The sequence below is a fragment of the Antennarius striatus genome, chromosome 18, assembly GCF_040054535.1.
Source record: "Antennarius striatus isolate MH-2024 chromosome 18, ASM4005453v1, whole genome shotgun sequence".
NCBI lineage: Eukaryota > Metazoa > Chordata > Actinopteri > Lophiiformes > Antennariidae > Antennarius > Antennarius striatus.
In genome coordinates this window covers 19,177,742-19,199,914 of record NC_090793.1, presented here as the reverse complement: position 1 = coordinate 19,199,914, position 22,173 = coordinate 19,177,742, and the positions used below count along the sequence as shown (strand labels likewise).

The 22,173-nt window shown below is 39.7% G+C and overlaps 2 protein-coding genes across 3 annotated transcripts in view; one reads left to right on the top strand and one right to left on the bottom strand.

Moving 5' to 3' along the window:
- Positions 1-22,173, top strand: part of pigk (phosphatidylinositol glycan anchor biosynthesis, class K) — a 60,510-nt gene that overhangs the window by 26,645 nt on the left and 11,692 nt on the right. The window lies entirely within an intron of this gene.
- st6galnac5a (ST6 (alpha-N-acetyl-neuraminyl-2,3-beta-galactosyl-1,3)-N-acetylgalactosaminide alpha-2,6-sialyltransferase 5a) overlaps positions 902-22,173 on the bottom strand; it is a 38,884-nt gene continuing 17,612 nt past the window's right edge. Inside the window, exons 3-5 of one of the 2 annotated variants that reach the window (XM_068340702.1) lie at positions 19,721-20,133; positions 9,518-9,622; positions 902-4,951 (exon numbers count right to left, since the gene is read on the bottom strand). In XM_068340702.1, coding sequence (XP_068196803.1) covers positions 4,711-4,951; positions 9,518-9,622; positions 19,721-20,133 — 759 coding nt within the window. In that variant the 3' untranslated portion in view covers positions 902-4,710. Of the gene's footprint in view, positions 4,952-9,517; positions 9,626-19,720; positions 20,134-22,173 lie in introns of both variants that reach the window. The other variant, XM_068340701.1, reaches the window with a different exon arrangement.

Here is a 22,173-nt window from a genome sequence, read left to right as displayed (position 1 = left end):
CAACGGCTGCCTTCAAGGTTCTGTGAGCATAAGGAATGAGCCAGCCCCCTTCATCTGGATTCACTCTAAACTTCATTATTTTCACGCACCCCCACCCGTCCACCAATGTTAATGAAAAGCTGTCAAGTATTAAATTCATAATTGACAAAATCATACTGAAAACAAACCTTATTTTTGCAATTTTAAATCAGAAATCTATTGGATCCATACATTTTCCTCAAAAACTACAGAATATAAAAATGTTATGAAAAATTTTGAATGCCTGTTTTTGAGATAGTTTTGTATATTTATTTAGAAGAATATAAAGAAAAATGTACGTATTCCATATGGTTCCACATCTTATATCTCCTGATTTATGTGCTTTACCACTGTAAGTAAGAATTTCAAAAATGTATTCTCCTGCACCTACAGTAGCAGGAATATAGTGAGGAATTTATTATTGGCTGTGCCCGTCTCATTATTTCAACCTGATGGCAGCCAGACAACAGGAGAGAGACTGAGATTCAGGAATGGCAGCTGTCATCAGCCAGGAGTCACTAGCCTCCAATCATCCACCAAATTTACATGTTTTATCATCTCTGGTGTTCCCCTGGAGACGGTTACTGCTGTCGAATGCAGGTCTAGTGATAGAAAGTATTTTGAGTGGATTGATTAATTTCCATTATGTGCAGAAAGGAAAAAAAAAAGATCAGTAATCTTAATCATAATCATCCAGTCGATACCTAATATCTAATCATTTTAAATCAATAGTTTGAGTGAACATGGGGGGGGACTGTTTGTGAGTTGATGTTCAGGTTGACCGGTGTGTCCGTACCAACAGTCACCTGACCCGGTCCCTGAGCCCATCTGAAGTACCTGACCTGCAGAAGTCCTCACTAAGCAACCGCCTGACTCGATCCGGAACTTTAAGCATCATTTTAGCACAACGGTCAGGTTCTGAGGCTCGATGAACTCCTGCAGAGGGATTCTTTCTCTCTGGTAAACTGAACAGAAAGACAAATCCTTCCAAAAGTTGTTCTTTATTATTGAGTAGCAGCAAAAAAAAATTAAGCCCTGAAGAAGGACATAAATTCTGTCTCTACCTTTTTTTCTCTGTGTGTGTGTCATCCGAATAAAGAATGAGGTGAGAGGGAGGAATAACAGCACAATATGTTTTATAAGTCATCACTATTTAACTCTTCGGGGTGTTTGACCACCAAATTGGCAGAAATATTTTGTTGTAACTTGTCCAAAACCTGACCAACCTTCAACGTCAACTCAAGAATCACCACTGTGGAGTAAATACAATGCTGGAGTTCATAGCAGGTTAGCTGAGCTTAGCATAAAGACAGGAAACCTCACAGGTATTAGTCTTGTTTGCTTTACCCTACAACATTTGGGGGTTTAGGAATTACAATATTTCTCCACATGCACCAGGAATATCCAAGGATCAAAAAAAGGGTCAGATATATTTCTTTCCACTTTATGCTAAGCTAACAGCTACATTTTAACTCCACAGAAATCAAAGATGCATTGATCAAAAAACATCTCTTATTTGTCTTTCAAACATTTTCAATATGTACATTTTTTTACAGCAAATAATTCAGCAGTTTTGCAGCCTTAAAAAAACAAACACTACGAATGATGGAACTGAAAAACAAGAATATTTGTAGAGATTTTAACACACAAGGTGTGATTTTTTTTGGGGGGGTGGGGATTTTATCTACAGGAGGACAACCCCGACAATCATTTTTAAAAAATGAACTAACAGGTGGCGACAGGAGTTTTCTTACAGGTACTCTATCGTCTACATTGCTGCTCTAACTTTCAACCTGACGTGAATTGTCTTCAGTCACCGTGAACAGAAATGCATTGTGGGTTCGTTTCCCGCTCAAAACTTCAGAGATGTGGGGAAAAGAAGGAGGAAACGCTGCAGAGGACGCCAACAGGAAAGAAGAAAAGACAACAGGAAGTCTAACATCAGAGGAAACTGTTCACTGAGTCTGATATCTGCTGAGTCATGTTAACATGACATCTGAAATCTGAATCTACGGGGTGTTAATGTTACGTTTTACAGACCATTAGCATTAGCATTAGGCTAAATCCTTTTGTTATGTTGGTGTGATCGGTCCCTTATCTATGGTCCTGAAGCCTCATTAGGACATCTTCATCATCTTCATCTTCCACATAATGGCTTGCACAGAAAATTAAATATTTTTAAATATTTTTTTAATTAATTTTAATTAATTTTAAATTTTAATCAATTTGAAATGCACAGAAAATGTTAAATTTAATTAATTTTAAAATATAAAATAAATTTTAACATTTTAAATTAAATATTTTTAAATATTTTATTTTTTAAAAGTTGCATTAAATAGGAATATTTAACAAATCAGAATTTTGGTTTATAACCTAAAAAAGAATCAGGCCAGTTCATAGCTTTGGTTTTTTTTTTTCATGATGAACCCAGCATGTTTTTTGGAAAAATGGCACAGTGTTACAGGTGATAAAAAACAGCAACCTGTTGTCTCACTGTTTGCTTCGACCAGCAGTACAGTAACTCCTCTCCTACAGCTGCTTGTGATGCATGGAAATCAATTGTCTCATGCCCACTGAGGATGATGATGATGATGATGAGAAACACATTCAAAAAGTGTGAGTACCTATGTATCTGACCCCCAGCATCTCTTTTCTCATTACTCGTGTCACAGAGATGAGGGCAAAATCAATAGGGACTTAGCTGCGGGATGTATCATTAAGATAACCACATGTCTCATCACTTTGTCCAGAGCGAAAACCTGATTGTTATTCATGGAGGAGGAGAGGAGGCAAAATCGAAGATCTTTGAGGAAAGAAAAAAAGCAGTCCAAGAGAAGGTACCCCATTAACTGTGGGGAGAGTGCACCAAAACACCTCCCGGAGGAGGGGCAGTGACGGATCACACACTCATCCGTTACACACAAAAAATAAATAAAAATTTTTTAAAAAGGGTGTCATTCTCCTGCGAGGTAATTCATGCTCACGGAAGCAGTCGCAGATGAATATGGGATGGATGCCTCCGCTGTTTCGCCGCACTCGATCCTAATCTCCCACTTGTCTTGTGTGACACAGTTGTGCATTTAGATGGAAATCAAGCTTGTAGCTATAAATTGCACTATTAACTGGTGACAGGAGCAAACAAAGCCTTATGATGCGTATGTGTGGGGCTGGGCACAGGTGCACACGCGTGGAATAAAACCCCGCCGGGACAATGCGATGCCCCCCCTGTCACGAGTGTCGCATTACAGGGTTTGAACTTGGGCGACACTTTATTGAGCATCTGGAAGGCTTTGTAAATGAAAGTCAGGGAAGTGGATACCCGCCCTGAGGGTATCTGAGCCTTCGTTACTCGACGACAGGTCTGAAGAATCTCATTCAACTTGACCTCACCCTTCTGTAAAAATTACTGTGATTAGGAGGATAATTCACTCTCTCTCGAATGTTCACATTTCACCCAACACTACAGTATTATTAGTATTCATTTCTCGCACTCCAGATCTTCACTGTTAAGATTTTTGGGGCATTGTAATGGGTATTTTTTCAGTTCGTGAACCACGAGCAGTGAATCCTGCATAGATCCAGCAGAAGGTACACATGCAAGTGTGCAGCTCCTGTAACACACACACACACACACACACACACCTATGCACAGAAAAGGATCCACAGCAGGAAACAACATGCATGCATTGAGAGTCTAATTACAGTATTTTCTGCACTATAAGGTGCACCTAAAAGCTCTTCACTTTCTCAAAAGGACTTCTTCTCCTTTCGGCTTTTCCCTTCAGGGGTCACCACAGCGAATCAGTGTCCTCCATCTAATCCTGTCTTCTGCATCCTCTTCTCTCACACCAACTACCTTCATGTCTTCCCTCATTACATCCATAAACCTCCTCTTTGGTCTTCCTCTAGGCCTCCTGCCTGGCAGTTCAGAACTCAGCATCCTTCTACCAATATATTCACTATCTCTCCTCTGGACATGTCCAAACCATCTCAGTCTGGCCTCTCTGACTTTATCTCCAGAACCTCTAACATGTGCTGTCCCTCTGATGTACTCATTCCTGATCCTATCCATCCTGGTCACTCCCAGAGAGAACCTCAGCATCTTCATCTCTGCTACCTCCAGCTCTGTCTCCTGTCTTTTCCTCAGTGACACTGTCTCTAGACCAAACAACATCGCTGGTCTCACCACAGTTTTGTACACCTTTCCTTTTATTTTAGCTGAAACTCTTCAATCACACATCACACCTGACACTTTTCTCCACCCGTTCCATCCTGCCTGTACACGCTTCTTCACCTCTTTTCCACACTCTCCATTGCTCTGGACTGTTGACCCTAAGTGCTTAAAATCCTCCACCTTCTTGATCTCTTCTCCCTGTAACCTCACTCTTCCACTTGGGTCCCTCTCATTCACACACATGTACTCTAGTACATGCCTTATAGTCCAGTGAGCCTTATAGTGCAGAAAATACTGTACACTGCCTCTTCATATAATCTATCTTTACAAGTTTATGACAACCAGGCGCGTTGAACCCCTTTATCTTGGTGATAAATGCACCCTGTTGGAGCTACAGTTTGGTCAGTCCTGAAGAAATGTCCAGCAGGAGCAGCATCGGTGTTCATCACAGTTGTTCTCCAGTCTTTGACAGTCTTGAGGTTTATCTCTAAACCAATCTCTCCATTTGCCCCCACCGGTCATGTCTTTTGGGACACCAGCAGCGTGACTGTCCGGTTAGCCGGGAGCGGCGGGGGGCTCCAGTCCGGCTGGTAGAAGTGGATGTCAAAAGTCCGTGCCCAGTTGGCGAAGACTCTCTTCTCTGTGATGAAGCGGTGGTGGCTGCCCCGTCGCCCCCGCTCGTGAGAAATGTACATGGCACACTCGTCTGGACCGCGGGGCTCGTAGTAGTGGTAGGGGGTGGAATGGTGCTGAGACTCCCTGCAAGGGGCAACAAGACAGGAGAGGCATCTGACATTTTAGAAAGTGTAAATGAGCCGTTGTAGTTTCACGGGACATCAGAGTCTCGGTTTGTGGAGGATGATGGGGGGGGGGGGGGGGTGAGTCAAAGTTGGCCTGATTCAGCGACATTTAAATGTCACCTTCAGAAAAAACAGTGAAAAGCCAAAAGCAGTGCTTTATTCTATCGGGGTATAAATAATGAATTTACATCAAATTAATTCTAGCAGCGATGGAGCTCACGTGTCCCACACAGTTCCCGACATCCTCCAATCATTTACTCTTTCACAATGTTAGCTTTCCATTTCAACATTTTGTTCCCATTTAATGTCCCTGGGACTCCTGTTGAACTCTGAATCTCTTCCTCTACACCAGGGGTGTCAAACTCATCTTCACTGAGGGCCACATCAGCATAATGGCTGGCTTCAAAGGGTCAGATGTAACTAATAAATGTAACTATTGTAACTCAATGTAATGTAAAATAAATCTAACTACTCCTTCATGTTAAATAACTCTGAATTTATTACTTATTCAAGTTAAAAACATTACAGGTGCACAGAAAAATAAGGTTGTTTGTTTCTCTGTTATAACATAAATCCTTTTAATTTGTCAGGTTATTAAACCCACAGAACTCCGTCAATTAAAGATCAAACTATCAATAAAGAAAGAAAAAATAACATCAAACACAAGTTAGGACATTAACTTTGTCCAAAATAGTTTTATCAAAGTTAAAATGAGCTGAATTACTGCATTGTGGGAAATGTAGTTTTTGGTCAAAGCACACTTTTGACCTATAAATTTTTAGACACTCTGACCTTTTATGCTCTGGCAGGCCACGTAAGATGACATGCGGGCCACATTTGGCCCCCGAGCCTTAAGTTTGACACATGCTCTACACGCCAACTGCGTTTTTTGACATGCTTTCATGTCCTGCCTTTTGTAATACAATTTGCCTAATTGTTTTGGTTCTATATCATTTTATTAACTGTTTTAATCCCCGAAGGGAAATTAAGAATGTGAGTGCAGAGAAAACCTCCATAAACCTCCAGACAGTGTGATGTATAGTAGTCTGTTTCCACTCTGTGTTTACTGGTCACACCACTGTCGCTCTGACCCTGTAATTTATTCTGCAGCTGCTGTTGTTTACTTTATATTTATGCTTACTGTTAGATTTGCTTCACATTAAATGGCCTCTGACTGATTTCTTTCATTATCTCCATTCATTCCCATCTTGGAGCTGCTGAATTTCTCCTTTAGATATAAAATAATAACTCATTTTCACAGGATCGTAAAAACGATAAAACAGAAGCAGAAGAAAGGCTAATATCCAAGAATGAAAAACTTTCATCACCCCCAAGAGCATCAGTGAGCCCCAACACCGAGGGGGTCACCGATGGGTCGTCATGTGCATCTCAAGTTTTTTACTTCACTGAAACTTTTTCTTTATGGACTTGTTCTCGTTGTGTCCTCATACTTTTGGAAATAGTATTTTTATGTTTGAAGTAGTAACCTTAGTGGTTTTGAGAGCTTACTATTTCCTGTGATGATCAACCCACTGTGAGGAACATGTTATAGATGTGATGTCAGACCCATCACAGTTTGAGGACTTTGGGTTTTATTCCATCTATGGCTGCTGTTTTACTTGCTTTGAGCCTTTTAAGAGGATTTTGACCTCTTCCAGCATAAAGAAAATGTTCTGTCATGTGATTCAAATTATTCTGGAGGAAGGAGACATTGGGTCTGGAATCAAGACATAGTTGTGAGATAGACGTGGAAGGACGGAGGAGTGGTTGAATGGAAGAGAGTGGAGCGGGTCTGCAGGTAATGCATCATTTATATTGATTATTTCTTAATGCTCTGGCTTTATGAGTATCTCCCCCCTTCATGTGGAGAGAACATATTTGAAGTGACCTTATACAAACTTGGTTTCTGAATCTTCAGTTGGATTAAATCCAGTAAAATCTACAGACTGCACTCAGTATGCGAACTAAAAAGGATTGCCCAAGTCTCAGCTCAAGCCAAATATTTTTTTAAAGAAATGAAGTCGTTCCATCTTCATCGTGATTATTAAGATTGAATCTGTGCCCAAAATGAAAACAATAACTCTGTAATCCATCAACAAAGATATAGTGAAAAATGTTAAAGTTTGCTTTTTTTATGGAGAAATCCATTGAGACTTGTTCCTTGTCCAATAAACTCTCCCAATTAAAGCAGCGGCTAAGACAGATGAGACATGAGCTGTGATAAAACCATTAACGGGTACTGATGAGTGAGCTGCTACGAGTCAGCAGCAGCCATCTATCCCAGGGTTCTTTGTGTTTCTGTTGTTTTTCTAACATAATAAGGTGTGTGTTTCATTTAAGAGAAGAAATACTTTTTACTTCATCATCTACCTGGAAAATGTAGATTGCTCAAATGGAAAAATTACAAAGAAAAAAGAGAAATAATTCCTGAAAGCACATGAGATTTAATACATTTTATTTGACATTTTTTGCTAAATAAATCCATCAGTGGTGGGAAGCAGAAAGCCGTCTGACATAGATGGTTTTCTTCTGTATTGCGGCATTTAATGAGTGTAAACTACTAAGCTACAATTTATATATACTATTGTTTTCATTGTTTTAAAGTAATCATTTAAAGTTTAATTTCCATTGTAAAATATTGATATTGCTGTTAAGTAAAAACCAACACGATTCCTGTCCAATAAAAACAGGAATCCAGGAATTTTTCGTCACAGTAGGTAAAGTTTTGATGAACAAATAAGCAGCCACTTAAGTTTTATAATGATTAATTTTTATTATATATATATATATATATATATATATATATATATATATATATATATATATATATATATATATATATATATATATATATATATATATATATATACATACTTATACTTATTTATTTACTTATTTTATTTTATTTTATTTATTTATTCATTCATTTTGCGAACAGCTTATTCTGCTTTCGTGGGTCACGGGGGTTGCTGGAGCTTATCCCAGTGAACTTATAGGCATTAGTCGTTACTGACAGTGACCAAACAACTTATGATCTTTCTTAGGACAGTGACTATTTCATAAATTCTGATTCGTCCTCTATGAAATCAACAATGAATAAATAAATAAATAAAACTGGAATGAAAAACATATTCAGCAATATTTTCTTCCTATTTCAGAATTCAACTACAGACAGGAAAAACGTGTGGCGGTAATATTTATAACGATAGAATAAGAAGAAAATTGAAATAGAAAGTGCGGACCTATTTGAAGATGGAACAGGATGTCATCTTTATCTAGTTTGTGGTTGCATTAGAGAGAAAATGCTGCCTGCATTTAGTAAAAAACTGCACTGAAAGTGGGGTCCCTCAGGTATAATATGGCCTCCCTTTACATTATACAGTCTATGTTGTGTTAGCTGTTGTGAAAGTGCACCTATTTCACACAATCTCCACCCAAATGCATTGACTGCATCTACAATACAGTGAATGTCATGCAGGGTGAACAAATCTTGTGTGTTTTGAGTGAATGGATCTGAGATGAAACAACTTTTTTTTTTTCTGCCTGAATTTTCAGGAATACAAATATTCATTTGTTGAATGTTGTTTTGCTGCATCTCCAGACGATGAAGGAGTGTATCGAGATGCAGTGTGACAAACAAATGCATACAAAAAAAAAAATGGTCGGCAAAGACGAGGGAAATAAAGAGGAAATAGTGTAACAGGGAATTAGAGCAGGCAACTTTCCAGACAACTGCAAAAAAAAGTCCCTGTCCATGTATATTCATACCGAACAATCTTTTTTTTATGTTTGTGTAATGCCATACAAACAAATCAACTATTCCTGGCGAACAAGTGGCGCCAAAGGCTTTGCCAACATTCTGTCAAACCCCCAAAGAAGAATATTCTGAGCCAAGACAATGAACTTCTTCTTGCAGTAAACTTCTAATTAGGCCTCCATACGCTAACAAAGAACTTCCGTTTGCGTTACCCATCATGCATCACACGGCACGTCCACGGAGAAACAAAGAAAGCACAATTATGAAAAAATCTTCACTCTAGAAGTGAAGCTGATAAAAACTGCTATCTTGTTTGCACACGATCGAGAAGCCTGAACCGTGTGCAGGAGCGTGTGTGTCGCTGATGTCGCTCCACGGATAATCAAAGCTGTTTTTTTCCTCTAAATCCTTGTTTTACATTTACAACAAAGTCAAATTTCATCACCAGCTTCACCCCAGTTATCGGATCTGAGCCCAAGTTAAATGACAGAATGAGACTCTGAGAAGCATCCCTACACTTTAATACTGTATTTGTAATTCAAACCTGTTTACTGAATTATGTTAGACTAATAATCCAACATTTTTTGGCATTCCCAAACCCATTCTGACATTTAATACATCACCTGTTTGAATATATTTACATTTGTAAATTTTGTAAATGTAATGTTCCTTATGCTGCTAGCAATGTGTTCACACTTAAAACCTCTGCAGCTCTGCTTTCAAATGATGGTGACGGAGCATTTTGGGGTACTGGATGTGTCGTCTCACCTGCAGAAGTCTGGGGCCACCATGCCGTAGACGTTGATCCTGTCGCACAACTCCAGAGCGATGGTCATAGTGAACCATCCAGTGCTCAACCAGGAGTTTGATATCCTTCTGTAGAGAAGAGGAAGGAGAATTTGATTTTTTTTTTTTTTGAGAGGGAAAAGGGGGAAAAACTGGGGGGAAAAAATTAACTTGGAAATACAATTTATAAATTTTTTTTGTTTACGAGATTTCCTGATTGAGCTACCGCTCGCGTTTCTCCGCAGGTTCATTTCTATCCTGCATCATCGTCTGATGCAGAACAAACCCTGTCAGCCCCTAATCACAAAGTAGCCTTGGTCTGCATGGAGCGACTAAAGCTCCAGCTGCCTTCAGACTTCACAAACAAGCACTAATCACAGATTTGAGGTTATGAAAGAAATGTGAAATGAGGTTTTTTATTGGAGTAAAAAATCTCTTTCAATATAAAGGTCCATCAGAGTGAGCCATTTCACAGGGTTCCTGTCAGGTAAATAAGCAGTCATTAAAAGAAACAGTCTGCCTGGTAGTTTTTTGATTGATTTACTGAGCTCCACTATCTCTAAAGAAGCAAAGGAAACTTGAAAAGTTGACTTGAAATTCCCCCCCCCCCCCCAAAAAAAACTTTACACATGTTTTTATTATTGTGTTAGTTTGGCAGGAAAACAAGTACGTTGTTATGGGATTTGAATTAGGTTCTTCTAATTATTAAATATAAAATCATTTATCAGATACATCAAGTTAAAAATGAGGTTTATCTTCTAGAATCAGCTTTGACTGATTATTTGAATTATACAGCTTTTTAATATCCTGAATGTGACTATATTTTGAAATTGATGTGCTTTAGCTCAAATAGTTCTTCTAGTGAGGGCAAAGTTGATTATATCAGTAGCTCGGCCATCTGGACACATTACCATTAAACACTGACGGTTATTTGGATGCTGCTGGAAGGATTTGAATGATGGCATTCTTAATGTTAAGAAGATTAATTGTGTTGACTTTAGTGATGTCCACACCACAAACGCTGGTTAACCTCCAATAGCTAAAATAAAAAGAATGGTACATTTCCCATCAGTGAAAAAGGTAACATACCAATATGTTAATATTGGTATGTTAATAAACACAGTTATAACAGAAACCTTCTTGATGTTGATCTCCGGCCTGCAGCAACAGCTGTAATCACTGATAAATAGTCAAGATGGAACAAGTTGGTTTTCATCAAAACAATTCGTTTTAAGGAATAAATGGATTATAATCCTGAGCTTTAATAAAGTAAATAAATAAATAGAAATGACAGGCGTCATAAATTAGACTCCTTTTGCTGACTCAGCTGTAGCTGATTGAACTGGTGACCAGTGGACGTAGTCCCGGTCATGCAACAGTTATAAGATTGGTCCCTTTGGAAATATAAAAAAAAATGATGATGAGTTTGCAAGATCAATTTAAATAACCCCTGCGAGCTTAATTATGATTGCTCCAACAACACCACTTTCAAAGTGTGACTGTGTCAATTTCCTGTCTGCGCCATCAAGCCACTCACCATATGGGATTAAATTAACATTGAAGGGGGGGGGGGGGGGCAAAATTAGTTCTGCACAGCGTTTCAGCTAAATTAACTTCCTCATTCAATAAGTGAAACACCAGTCGCACCTCTATTACTAAGAGAACACTGCCAGATAGTGTTTATTATTATACTGGCCAACTTGTTTAATTTTATTTTAGGAGAAAAGGTGCATTTTGCAGAAAATAAGCTATAGAAGGGATTTCCCCACACTATGTCATACCAAGTCATCCCTCTCCTACACACCTGTGTACAAGAAAAGGTGCTGTAACACGTTTTATGATGCATAACATTTATTCCATCTTACAGAAAATCAAAAAGCTCATACTTTCTCAGCCACATGCTAATGACAACAGGTTAACACACTAACAACGCTTGAAATATCTTTAAAATGCTAATCAGAGTCTAAATAAAAAGTCCAATTTTCAAGTTTTTAGACACAAAACAATATTTATAGATATTCAATCACATCCAGATTCATGAGCTGTTATAGAGGATATTTCGCTGTATAATGTGTCGTTGGATGAATCAGTCAATCAAGTTTTATTTATATAGTGCTTAAACATGGCAACTGACATTTCGAAGCGCTTTAACAGACAGAGAAACCCAACTGAACCCTCCAGAGCATAAGCGACAGTGACGGGGAAAAACTCCCTCATTGAGGAAGAAACTCCGGGCAGGACCCAGACTCTTTTGGGCGGCCATCCGCCTCGACCGGTTGGGTGACAAAGAAATAAAAGGAAGATAAGAACAGGGTCAGAGAAAGAGAGACGGAGAGTTGCAGACAGGCCAGATAGAGTCAGTGTCAATATGGTTATACTCCGACGATTGGGGTTGTTGCCTTCAATACATGTTCCCCATCATCTACAGTAAATAATCTTGGTACCAAGATCCAAACCTACTTGAAATCCCTCCAGTAGTTGGTAATAACTCTGAATCAATTGACCACGTTTAATGACAGACAGACTAAACACGACCGTCCACTGGTCCATGGCTGACAGTTAATTTTGACTTTAAAATAGCTCGAATCCTGAAAAATCCTGAACTTCATTTGGTTTTTCCCAATCCAAAACAACATATTTTAAAATGAAGTGACATAGGGGGAGGAAAAGCCTCAAACTCCTGCTTAAGAGCTGGACAGGATGAGCTTCCTAATCTCTGGACCATGTCATGTCAACGCTCTTTCTGAAAGGTTGTTCTTGTCTCTTCCCACATGTACACTCGAGACTTCCCAGCAGGTAAGGTTTTAACTCAGCAAGACAGAGAAAACAAAGCCCGGGCAGGCGTGATAAGAAAAGTCTTGACAAGAGCAGTGAGGCAGGTATCTCAGCTCTACGCTCGCCTCCAGGTTGATGAGGGTGACATATTTGGAGAGACTTCACCGACGAGTTTAAAAAGGGTGTTCAGGCATCTTTTTCTCACAAGAAATAAAGAAGAGTGCAGTGGGATACACATCAAGCAACAACCTCAGACTAAAAATCCTGCTCAGCATTTGTATTCTGATCATTTTCACCGCTTGGGGATGAGTGGAATAGAAAGACATATTCCTCGAAAGCTCAAACGGAGTGAGGAAAAGCTTCCAAAGTGTGGAAATGGTTAGAAAGGATGTAATGGACAGCCCCCCTGAGTACAACTAAGAGGATGAACTCTAGTCCTGGGCTGGCAGGGCTTTCTGTTCCAGGCTCTGTATTTAAAGGCGTTTGTAGTAAAGCTGGTCAGCTGGGTCAATGCAACGCTTCAACATTGAGGGGATTTGTCCACTGGTGGGTTTAAGGGCCAATTGTCTCACTTGGTGGTCCCAGTTAGGGAAACCATCAATAAAAAGTCTTGTCTGGCCTCCCGTTCCAGTGGACAAAATGTGATGAATTGCCCTCCAGGTTGCTTTTCCATTGAGTAAATCCTGATAAAGAGCCCTTCCAATGCGGAAGACGTGATAAAGAGGGCCTTCCAGTGACGATAACGTGGCGAAGGGCTCTCTGGGGTGAGCTTCTACTGGCAAAGTGCACGAACGGGCACCCTGACACTGAGAAAGACTATCCAGACTATGTTTTAATTTTTAAAGCCATTGCCCATTATTCAGGTTGTGTCCACTGCTGATCCTGTTGTGTACAGTAGAGGTGAATCTAGAAACACAACTGTTTAAAACCAATGCAGGAATCAGGTTTGTGAATGTAGTGTCTTAAAAGAGGTGTGACGTTAATAGACTTTAAATCCTAATAGAAAACATAGAAAACAAGTCCAGCCTAAAATGATCATGATGCAAAACCCCCCAGCAGACAGAATCCTACCCCGATCACAGATCAGAATGAAACTGACTTTTCTTTTATATGAATTAAAATAGGAAAAAATACAGATTATACCGTACAAAATATTCATACACAGACATAAAATGATATTTACTTCTTACAGTCTTTGTTATTTTAAATATATCCATCCCCCTCTAACAAAACAATCTTACTTCTTTACACCTGGTTCTAAACTCATCAACCCGCCATATTTTGTTTCATGAAAATTTCTTAAGAATCTTTCCTTCTCTTTCAGTAACAATTACCAACAGAGATCTTAATTACTTGAAGCCCTCTGCCATCCCTCCATTCTCTTAACTAAAACACAATTCAGTGTTGTGTTTTCTGGGGAAATGTGTCCACAGATGGACCGTGATGAATATTACAAAACACTTTGTTCTGACTTTCATCTTTGGTTAGTCTGTCTATGTGGAAAACAGCATCAAGCTAAAACGATGCCAGTGGTGCTGAAGCACAGACTTTCTTATTCATTTAATTAAGACGGGACCCAGGTTGTCTGGAACATGTTGATGTGTTTACACAAACAGGGCTCTGGGCTTTTAGCGTGGCAACAGCCTGTTAGCGCTCTCTCGCTCTCTCTCTCTCTCTCTGTCTGTCTCACACACTCAGTTGCATGTGCACACACACACACACAAATATGAAAACTTTCAAAGTTAAATGCACAACATTTTACCATCGAGCAATCTGTGGAGGATGCATGGAGGTCTGAGTCAGAAGAACGCAGCTAATCTCACTTAAGTAGTCGTCCTCATTTGCTTGTTTATGAACATGCTGATGAATAATGTGGAGTGAAATGTCAATCTCTGAGCTGCCGTAGACCGTCTTTAAGGACTGGAAGCAAACTCTGAGCGCTGACACGGATTTATCTGTGTGATAGAAAATCGTGTTTTCAGTTTGGTTCGGTAAATCGGACAGTAATACCCTTATAATGGCTTCTTTAATTGTGTTGGCCCGCAAGTCTTAAATTGTTATCGAAAAAAAGTGAGAGTATTCTCAAACGCTGCCTGTGTTTAATTGGAGAGATGAGTGCTTCCAACAAAATGGAATGGAACACAAGAAAAAAAAACTGGATTTGCTTTGAAAAACACATTAAAATTTGACATTTTGCAGGCAGAAAAATCAAGTTTTGGTTTCTTGTTTTTTGTTCTTAGATCCAAATTAGCAGCATTGAGCCAATCGGGTTTACATTTAATATGTGTTGTGTTGGTCTCCAGAGGAGACACAGAGTTCATTCTAATCATTGTGTGAGGAAATGAAACGGTCTCATGATGATGTGGTTGAGTGTAATTAAAGGCGAAACGCCCACTGAGCATCATTATCATCTTGGCGTAGCTAAGAGGACTTTTTTTTTTTTTTTGTTGCCGTGACTCATTACTTGATGTTCCATTTTTTTTCACTGCTTAGAGACACCAGAAGGTATATATATGCAGGGGTGATGTTTATTTAGGACTGACGTGTTGAACCTGAGCAGCGATTGAATTTACACTCAGGCCTGACAGATGCTTTGCTTTTTCTGGGGCCATCTGTATAGAAATCCACAGAACAGGGGCTGAAGAACGCAAAAATAAATCCAGCTGCTCAACTTCATTCCATCTACTGTATTTTCTGCTTTTCTATGTTCTGATGCTTCTTTTCTGTAGCAGCACTTCACTTCTTATTTTAATTTGCTTTTCCTTTTTGACATTTTTCTACTACATTTACATCTAAATGCTAAAACACACAAGAAGAAATAGGATTTTTTTTCTGACAGTGAGTTATCATGCACCTGTATCCATCTATAAACATTTAATTTATCTGTTCTACCTTTGTATTTTCTTGGTCACCATTTTTCCTTATGATTTATAATCAGAATTAATGGCCAATTACACCATTTCTATAATATGATTGAAAATAGTTGATGGATACTTTTATTGATCAGACATCTCCTTGACTCTAATTTAACCCTTGTCATACTGTGGGGGAAGACAAAAGGACATCGAACATGTCCAAGCTGCAGTTTGCTCATCTTAAACATGCATTTAAAGGCATCGCATTTCACATGGTGAGACTTCCTCCTGCATTCTCAAAGGCAAGGAAAGGATTCTCTCTTTGGGGACGTTGATGGATGTAAAATAAATAAACAATAAATACATAAATAGATAAAAATCCTCAGGAAATGCACCAGTGTTCAGCTGGAATTGACTAAATACAATGGAGTGCAGCGCAGCGAGGCCGCTAGCAATTACAATAAAGCAGTAGAGGCACATTAAACACTGAATAGAAAAAAAAAAGTTATTTTAAAAGCTAATTTGCTTTAAATCACCGGTTGAGGCTCATTCAGTTTGGAAATGGGAAACAGAAGAGGCAGAAGGACACCTGCCTTCATGGCTTCATCATTAAAACGAGTGGAAGTGACGACATTACACAGCGTCTACACGACTGTCAATGAAGTGACATAACTCACAATCACTATTACAAGCTAGTGGGGTTACTGGTACCACAGCTGATTACCAAAAAGAAGAACAAAAAGAAGAGCAAGAAGAAGAAAAACATGAAGAAGTAGAACAAGAAGAAATCCATGAAAAAGAACATGAAGATTTTTTGGGGGGATTTTTGCAAAAAAAAACACTTTAATCACATTCAAACATTTTACAATTTTACATTTGATGAAAGCACTAAAGTGCTTCAGAAGAAGAAGAAGATTTTATGCACACAAAAAACTTCAATCACATTCAGAACATTTTACAATTTTTCATCAGATGAAACTTCAAAAACACTAAAAATCAATAAATAAAAGGAAATACAATTTAAAAATTAGTGCATTATATCAGGAAGTTTGCAAAAGTGAGTTGATCATCAACTAAAGTGCATAAGACATTTTTGTAACACCAGATGTTCCTAAAGTTATTCAGGTCTTTTGTCATTTTATAGAAACCAAATTCTATTTTTAAGCGACATCTGATGTTACAGCAGAAAACAGTAGCTGCTTCTTGAACAGTTTTGTTTTCAATTCTCCTCTTTCTGGTCACATAAATTTCGAGTTTTGCCTCTCCAGAGATAAAATTTAAAAGCTGCCATTTTCTTTGATTTGATCTATGGTACCCAGCACCGTAGATGAATTTCCTGATAGTAAAATTTTCACTGAACAGATTAAAAACATTCGTTAGAAGAGTGAAGAGTACTGAAGTCTCCCACACTCACTGAAAGCATGAAAGACTGTCTCCTGAAGGGGACAGAAGGGACACTGGCTGGACACCGCAGGGGCAAAAACAGAGACAAAAGCATTGGAACCGACGGCACCATGTAAAATCCTCCACTGGAGGTCGGCTGGTTTTGTCTTGAGGGGGGGTTTGTACAGAAGTCTCCACTGTGGGTCAGGTCCATTTCCCGTCCTCCTGTTGGCCCAGGTAGTGGGTGCTCTGTCACACAGACTTCTCTTGTTGATTACTTTGACACATTGTCTGTACAGTATTTTTTTGTTGGCCGTGTACAGGCTGATCTGTCGTTCATCTCCGAGGAGAGGACCCTCCAGTTCTCCAAACAGGGGACTGATGTGGACCTCTGGGAAAGGGTCTTTGCTATCGGGTACAGTCCCTGTACTATAGTCCAGGAGGAGGCTTCTCTCCTTCCCGGAGAGTCTTTGCCTCCACAGTTGTAGCCCCCTCTGAGCCACCCTGGTGGACTGGGTGTTCAGCAGGGAGCTCACAGCCTGGGCATCCGCCAACGCTGGGGCGTTGTCCACCAGCTGCTGGAGGGTCAGGGTCCTGGTTCTGCAAAGCGCTGCAGACAGCCCAGGCGTGGCTCCACTGCAGACATCCAGCCTGGCCCCATGCACTAGTGCATGCACTAGACATTCTGGGGAGCAACCATTTCCTTTTCTTAAGTTTCCCTTCTATTTTTTCAGTGACGCCCCCCCAGTTCTTCCTGGTTCTTGTCTCATTTCCCAGGTACACACCGAGATATTTGAGACCATCAGTCTTCCAACACAAGTTTTGAGGAAGAACCGGGAGGTTGCCATGCCACTCACCAACAGCAAGGGCTTACCTTTTGCTCCAGTTTACTTTTGCAGCAGTTAAAACATTGAATGAGTTTGTCAAACCCACCAAAACATCAACATCCCTTTGGTTTTTGATAAGAACGACAACATCATCAGCATAGGCAGATAAAAGAATGCGCTCTCTAACACCAGGTAAAATCAAACCGTCGATGCTTTTGTGGATTCTACAGAGGAGGGGTTCCAGAGAGAGTGCGTAGAGCATCCCGGACAGGGCACAGCCCTGTCGGAATTTGTCTCCGTGGAGACCTGAGGTAGCTCTGCACAGAACATGAAGAAGAACAAGAAGAAGAACACGAATAACACGAAGAAGAATGTGAAGAAGAACATGAACAAGTAGAGGAACAAGAAGAACAGGAAGAAGAAGACGAGGAACAAGAAGGACTTTATTAATCCCTCTGACGGTTCCCTCGGGGAAACTGGAAATTTAAAACAATTTTTTTTTAAAAATTGGTAAAATATCCTTATTTCACAAATGATTAATACTTGCAGCCAAATATTAATAAATACTGTTTAGGCAGGTAACACTTTATGGATGTTTTTCCCCTCTGCTTCCACCTCACAAAGTAGAACTGACCTCAGATCAGCCTTGTTGATATCAGTTCCTAAAACCCCAACGGATGCCAGTAAAACAGCAGCTGCTCCCTTTTAAAATTCCCCCCTGATTGTCGACACAGATCGTAAAAGCAGAACGTCTGAGCGACTGAGCAAATCCACCCTGAGCTCTCCGTCTCCACTAACCAAGGCTCAGACAAACAGGGAAATTGTGTTTGTGAATTGTAGTGTTTTCATTAAGCATTTATGGCCACGGGACGGAGAACTCATTAAAGCTGATTAATTTCATCGGCGTTCAGCTTGAGAGGAGGTGCTGCAAACAAAAAGGGAGTCGTGTCGGCTAATCCGATTCTACAGCACACATTTGGTTTTGTTGATGCTCGCAATTTTATTCCACGTTGACCTTTGTCCACTCAGATGATTCATTCAAGTTAGTGCAGTCTGTGGACATAAAGAGCCCTGTTAATAAATTGCATTCAACATTACTGAACTGTTTATTGCTTTATATGTCCGACAGGATGTTAACATTTAATAATGGTTGGTGTATTTACGCGAATTCCAGCTCTTTCAGTTTCACTTGGAAAAGAAATATAAAAATTTGCTGTAATGAAAAGCGCATGTACAAAATCCTCATCCTCTTTTGAGAGGATGTCCATTGCCACATCGTTACCATGGAAACGCAAGGAAATTCAAAACATAGTCATTTTGTTATTAGAAGAAAAAAAAATGTTGTTTTTTTTTGCCTCATCTCTGGTATGCACTTGTCAAAGAAAGAATACACAGTTTTCAAGATGGGCTTTGAAAAACTGACACTTTTTTTTTTTTTTTTTTTTTTAAAAAGAAAAGATTCAAGCCGTTGCCATGGAAATGCAAAATATAAAAGTCGAACAAATTTCCAAATAGCAAAATGCCCCCCACTCCAGTATATGGTGAGTGTGTATGCCAGGGAAAAATATTGAACGGTGTGTCACGGAGACTAAATTTCCACAGAAAAGGACAACACGGTTCTATTTATGTCAGGTAAATATGAATTAAAATGAAATTTAAGGACTATATTTCCCATTTTTACCAATATTTCTACTGAAAATTGTATCACTTAGTTCATAGAACAATGACGGCAATTGCAATTTCTCACAAGTCAAGGTGAAACTGAGGCGTTGAATGTATTGTACAGTGTTTTTGAGTGGGTTTTTTTTTTTTTGAGTTTTCAACGAATAAGCAACAATTCTATTCAATAACTATTCAATAACACGTCTACTGAACTACTAGAATGGCACTCGGACCTCCACCAAACTGTTAAAACTCATCTGAATCCTTATTATCTCAGCTCCTCATCGGAGACCAGCTGCAGGTTTCTTGCCTGGTTTGTTACAGAACAAGCAGCTGGTAAGAAAAAAAACCTCTCCCCTAAGCAATCATGCTCTGGTGGATCCCCCCCCCATTTTTATTTGGATCCCCACCAAATTGCAGATACTCATCCATAAATTTGCCTGATTTTTATTTTTAATAACTTCCTTTTAACACTAGCAATGTCAAATAAAAGTCCAGAACACTCACTTCTAATCAGCTACATCAAAATCCAATCTAGTTTGGCCAAAGCCAAATCGTTCCACCAATAATCATTTAAATCACCCCTGATTTTTGTGTAATCATGCAAAAAAAAAAAAATCAATCACCAAACCACCCAAAGGTGGAGTAAGGACCGCGACGGACGCCTCCCATCGCCCCCTCACCTGTCCTTTCCCGTCTCCTTCTTAAAGAGCTCGTCGAACTGCAGCATCTTCTGCCAGGAGATGATGTAGACCTTGAGCTTGGGCAGCACCTGGTTCATCAGCCTCAGGTTGTTGTAGACCAGTCCCTTCCCGTCCCGCCTCATGTAGCTGCTCGGCCCCCAGAAGATGAACACCGTGTCCTGGCTGGCGTTCAGCAGCTGGTGGCGATTCCGCAGGACTCTCTGCACGCTGGAGTGAGCTATGACTCGCAGGGAGGTGCGGCGGCCCACGTCGCCGGCGTAGCCCTGGGTGGCGGGCGCGTCGTTCATACGGATGACGCACTCCGCTCGGTCGATGTCCTCGCCTCGAGCGCCTCCGATAAGGTGGCCGGAGCTGGTGACCAGGGCGCAGGTCCGGCAGTGCATCGTGAGAGGCTGATGGATGGAGGCAACAAACAAAGAATAATGAAGAGCACATGGGGAGACATGTTTCGCATACAAAGACTGTCCAGAAAATCATTCAAGGCCAGCAGAAATATTATCCGTTTTTGTTGTAAAATCTTTTTTTTAAGTAGTTAAAAATTCTCTGAAAGTTCTGTTTAGCGTCGTTTCAGCAGACATATGCAGAGGAATACAGGAAAAAACACGTAGAGGGATTTTAGTAAAAAGCTTCACTCAGTGTTTGAAGCAGAAAAATGCTTTGCTGACAAATGGGTAGCGACGGAGACTCCCGGGGGCACGGAGTTTGTCATATTGCTCTGAGATTGGTGGAAACCCTGAGGTCTAACCAGGGACTCACCTTAAGTCTTTGTCCCACTTGTACACAACACAGTGTGTGTTTGCTAAACAGCTTAAATGCATAAAGTTCAGGATTCTTATCAAATCCCAGTCCTCACAACAGCAAACAGTTTCATGATTATATATGTATATATATATATATATATATATATATATATATATATATATATATATATATATATATATATATATATATATATATATATATATATATATATATATATATATATATATATATATATATATATATATAAAGTTACTGAATAACAAAGAGAATCATAGCTGGAGATCTACATCTGAGAAGTCAAGCCATATTTGGGTCCAATGTGCATTTCACCAAATGTAATAATAATTATATTTCATCAACTTAACCCTTTAAAGCCTGATGCATGAACTAATTTGCCAGAAAAATCTAAAAAAAATTTGGAAAATAAGGTCTTAATGAAGCTTTCTGACAAATTTGTCAAAAATGTTTTAACATACATTTGTATATTGAGCTTTAATTTGAATATTTTTTGCTAAATCTGGAATTTTTTCACATGCAAACTGTAGATGCATGTGTCCAATTGTAAAAGTCAAGTTTTTCAGGGATAAAATACCAAATTTATGAGGTAGAAGTCTAAAAATCCAAGTCTGTCAGTTTGATACAGTTGGCTTTAAAGGGTTAAATGAAGTCTATGGCTATAATAACCTAAATATATAATAACCTTATTGCTCATTGTGTGGTTTCTTTAACGGAATACATGCACATACACTGTTAGCATTAAGCCTAGTTTATGCATGCTAAACCTTTCTAAATGCTAAGGGTGTGTGTCTGCTACACGTCTTTGTGTTGCGTGTGGTTTCCTCTTGAATTTCCCACACAGACCCCTGCACTGAAAATCAATGAAATGCAAACCAGGCCTCCAGAGCCCTCTAATGCGCTCGACAATTTCTCTCCAGCACAAATATATTGGTTATTCACATCCTTACGTCCATGAAAAATTTACATTTTCGTGGCATTTACGAACAAATGATCCCAACTACATTTGTGTCTGCAGTGGTGGTGGTGGTGGGGGGTGGGGGGTGAGACATATCATCGCTGTCCCGATCTGCTGACTTTGACTTAGTGGCAGATTACCAGCCGAGCAGCCTCATCTTGGTTAATGAGACCTTAAGGAGCGGTGGGAGAAAGAGAGAGGGAGGGAAGGCGAGACAGAAAGAACCAAACCGGAGAAAAAAAATGTTACAGCGAAGGGAGGAAAAGAAAAAGATGGTGAGAAGAAAAAAGAGAAACGGAGCAGGGAGAGCCGAAGTTTGATGAAATGTTGAGCTAATGAGGTCCTGGCGGTCTACGCCATCCATTCCTCCCATCTCTGCCTCCTTCCCTCTCCCACCTGGAAGCACCTTGACAGCCAATCTGGACTGCAGAGCTGCAGCGCCACCGGAGCAGGTCAGAAATCCCATTTTCACACAGGAGGGCCTTTAAGTGGCTGCACAGATCCTACTCGTTCTCTCTTTCTCTGTCTAGGTGAGAATTTAAGTAGGACTCGCTGGTCAGAATTGGCCTCTTCAGGAAACTCAGTCGGGCTAATACTGAGAAATAACTGGTAAGGCTCTCCATTATGGTGGGAATTACTGCTGCATCCATTGCAGTAGTTAGAGAGGAGGTGATGGAATCAAAGTGAACTATTGTTT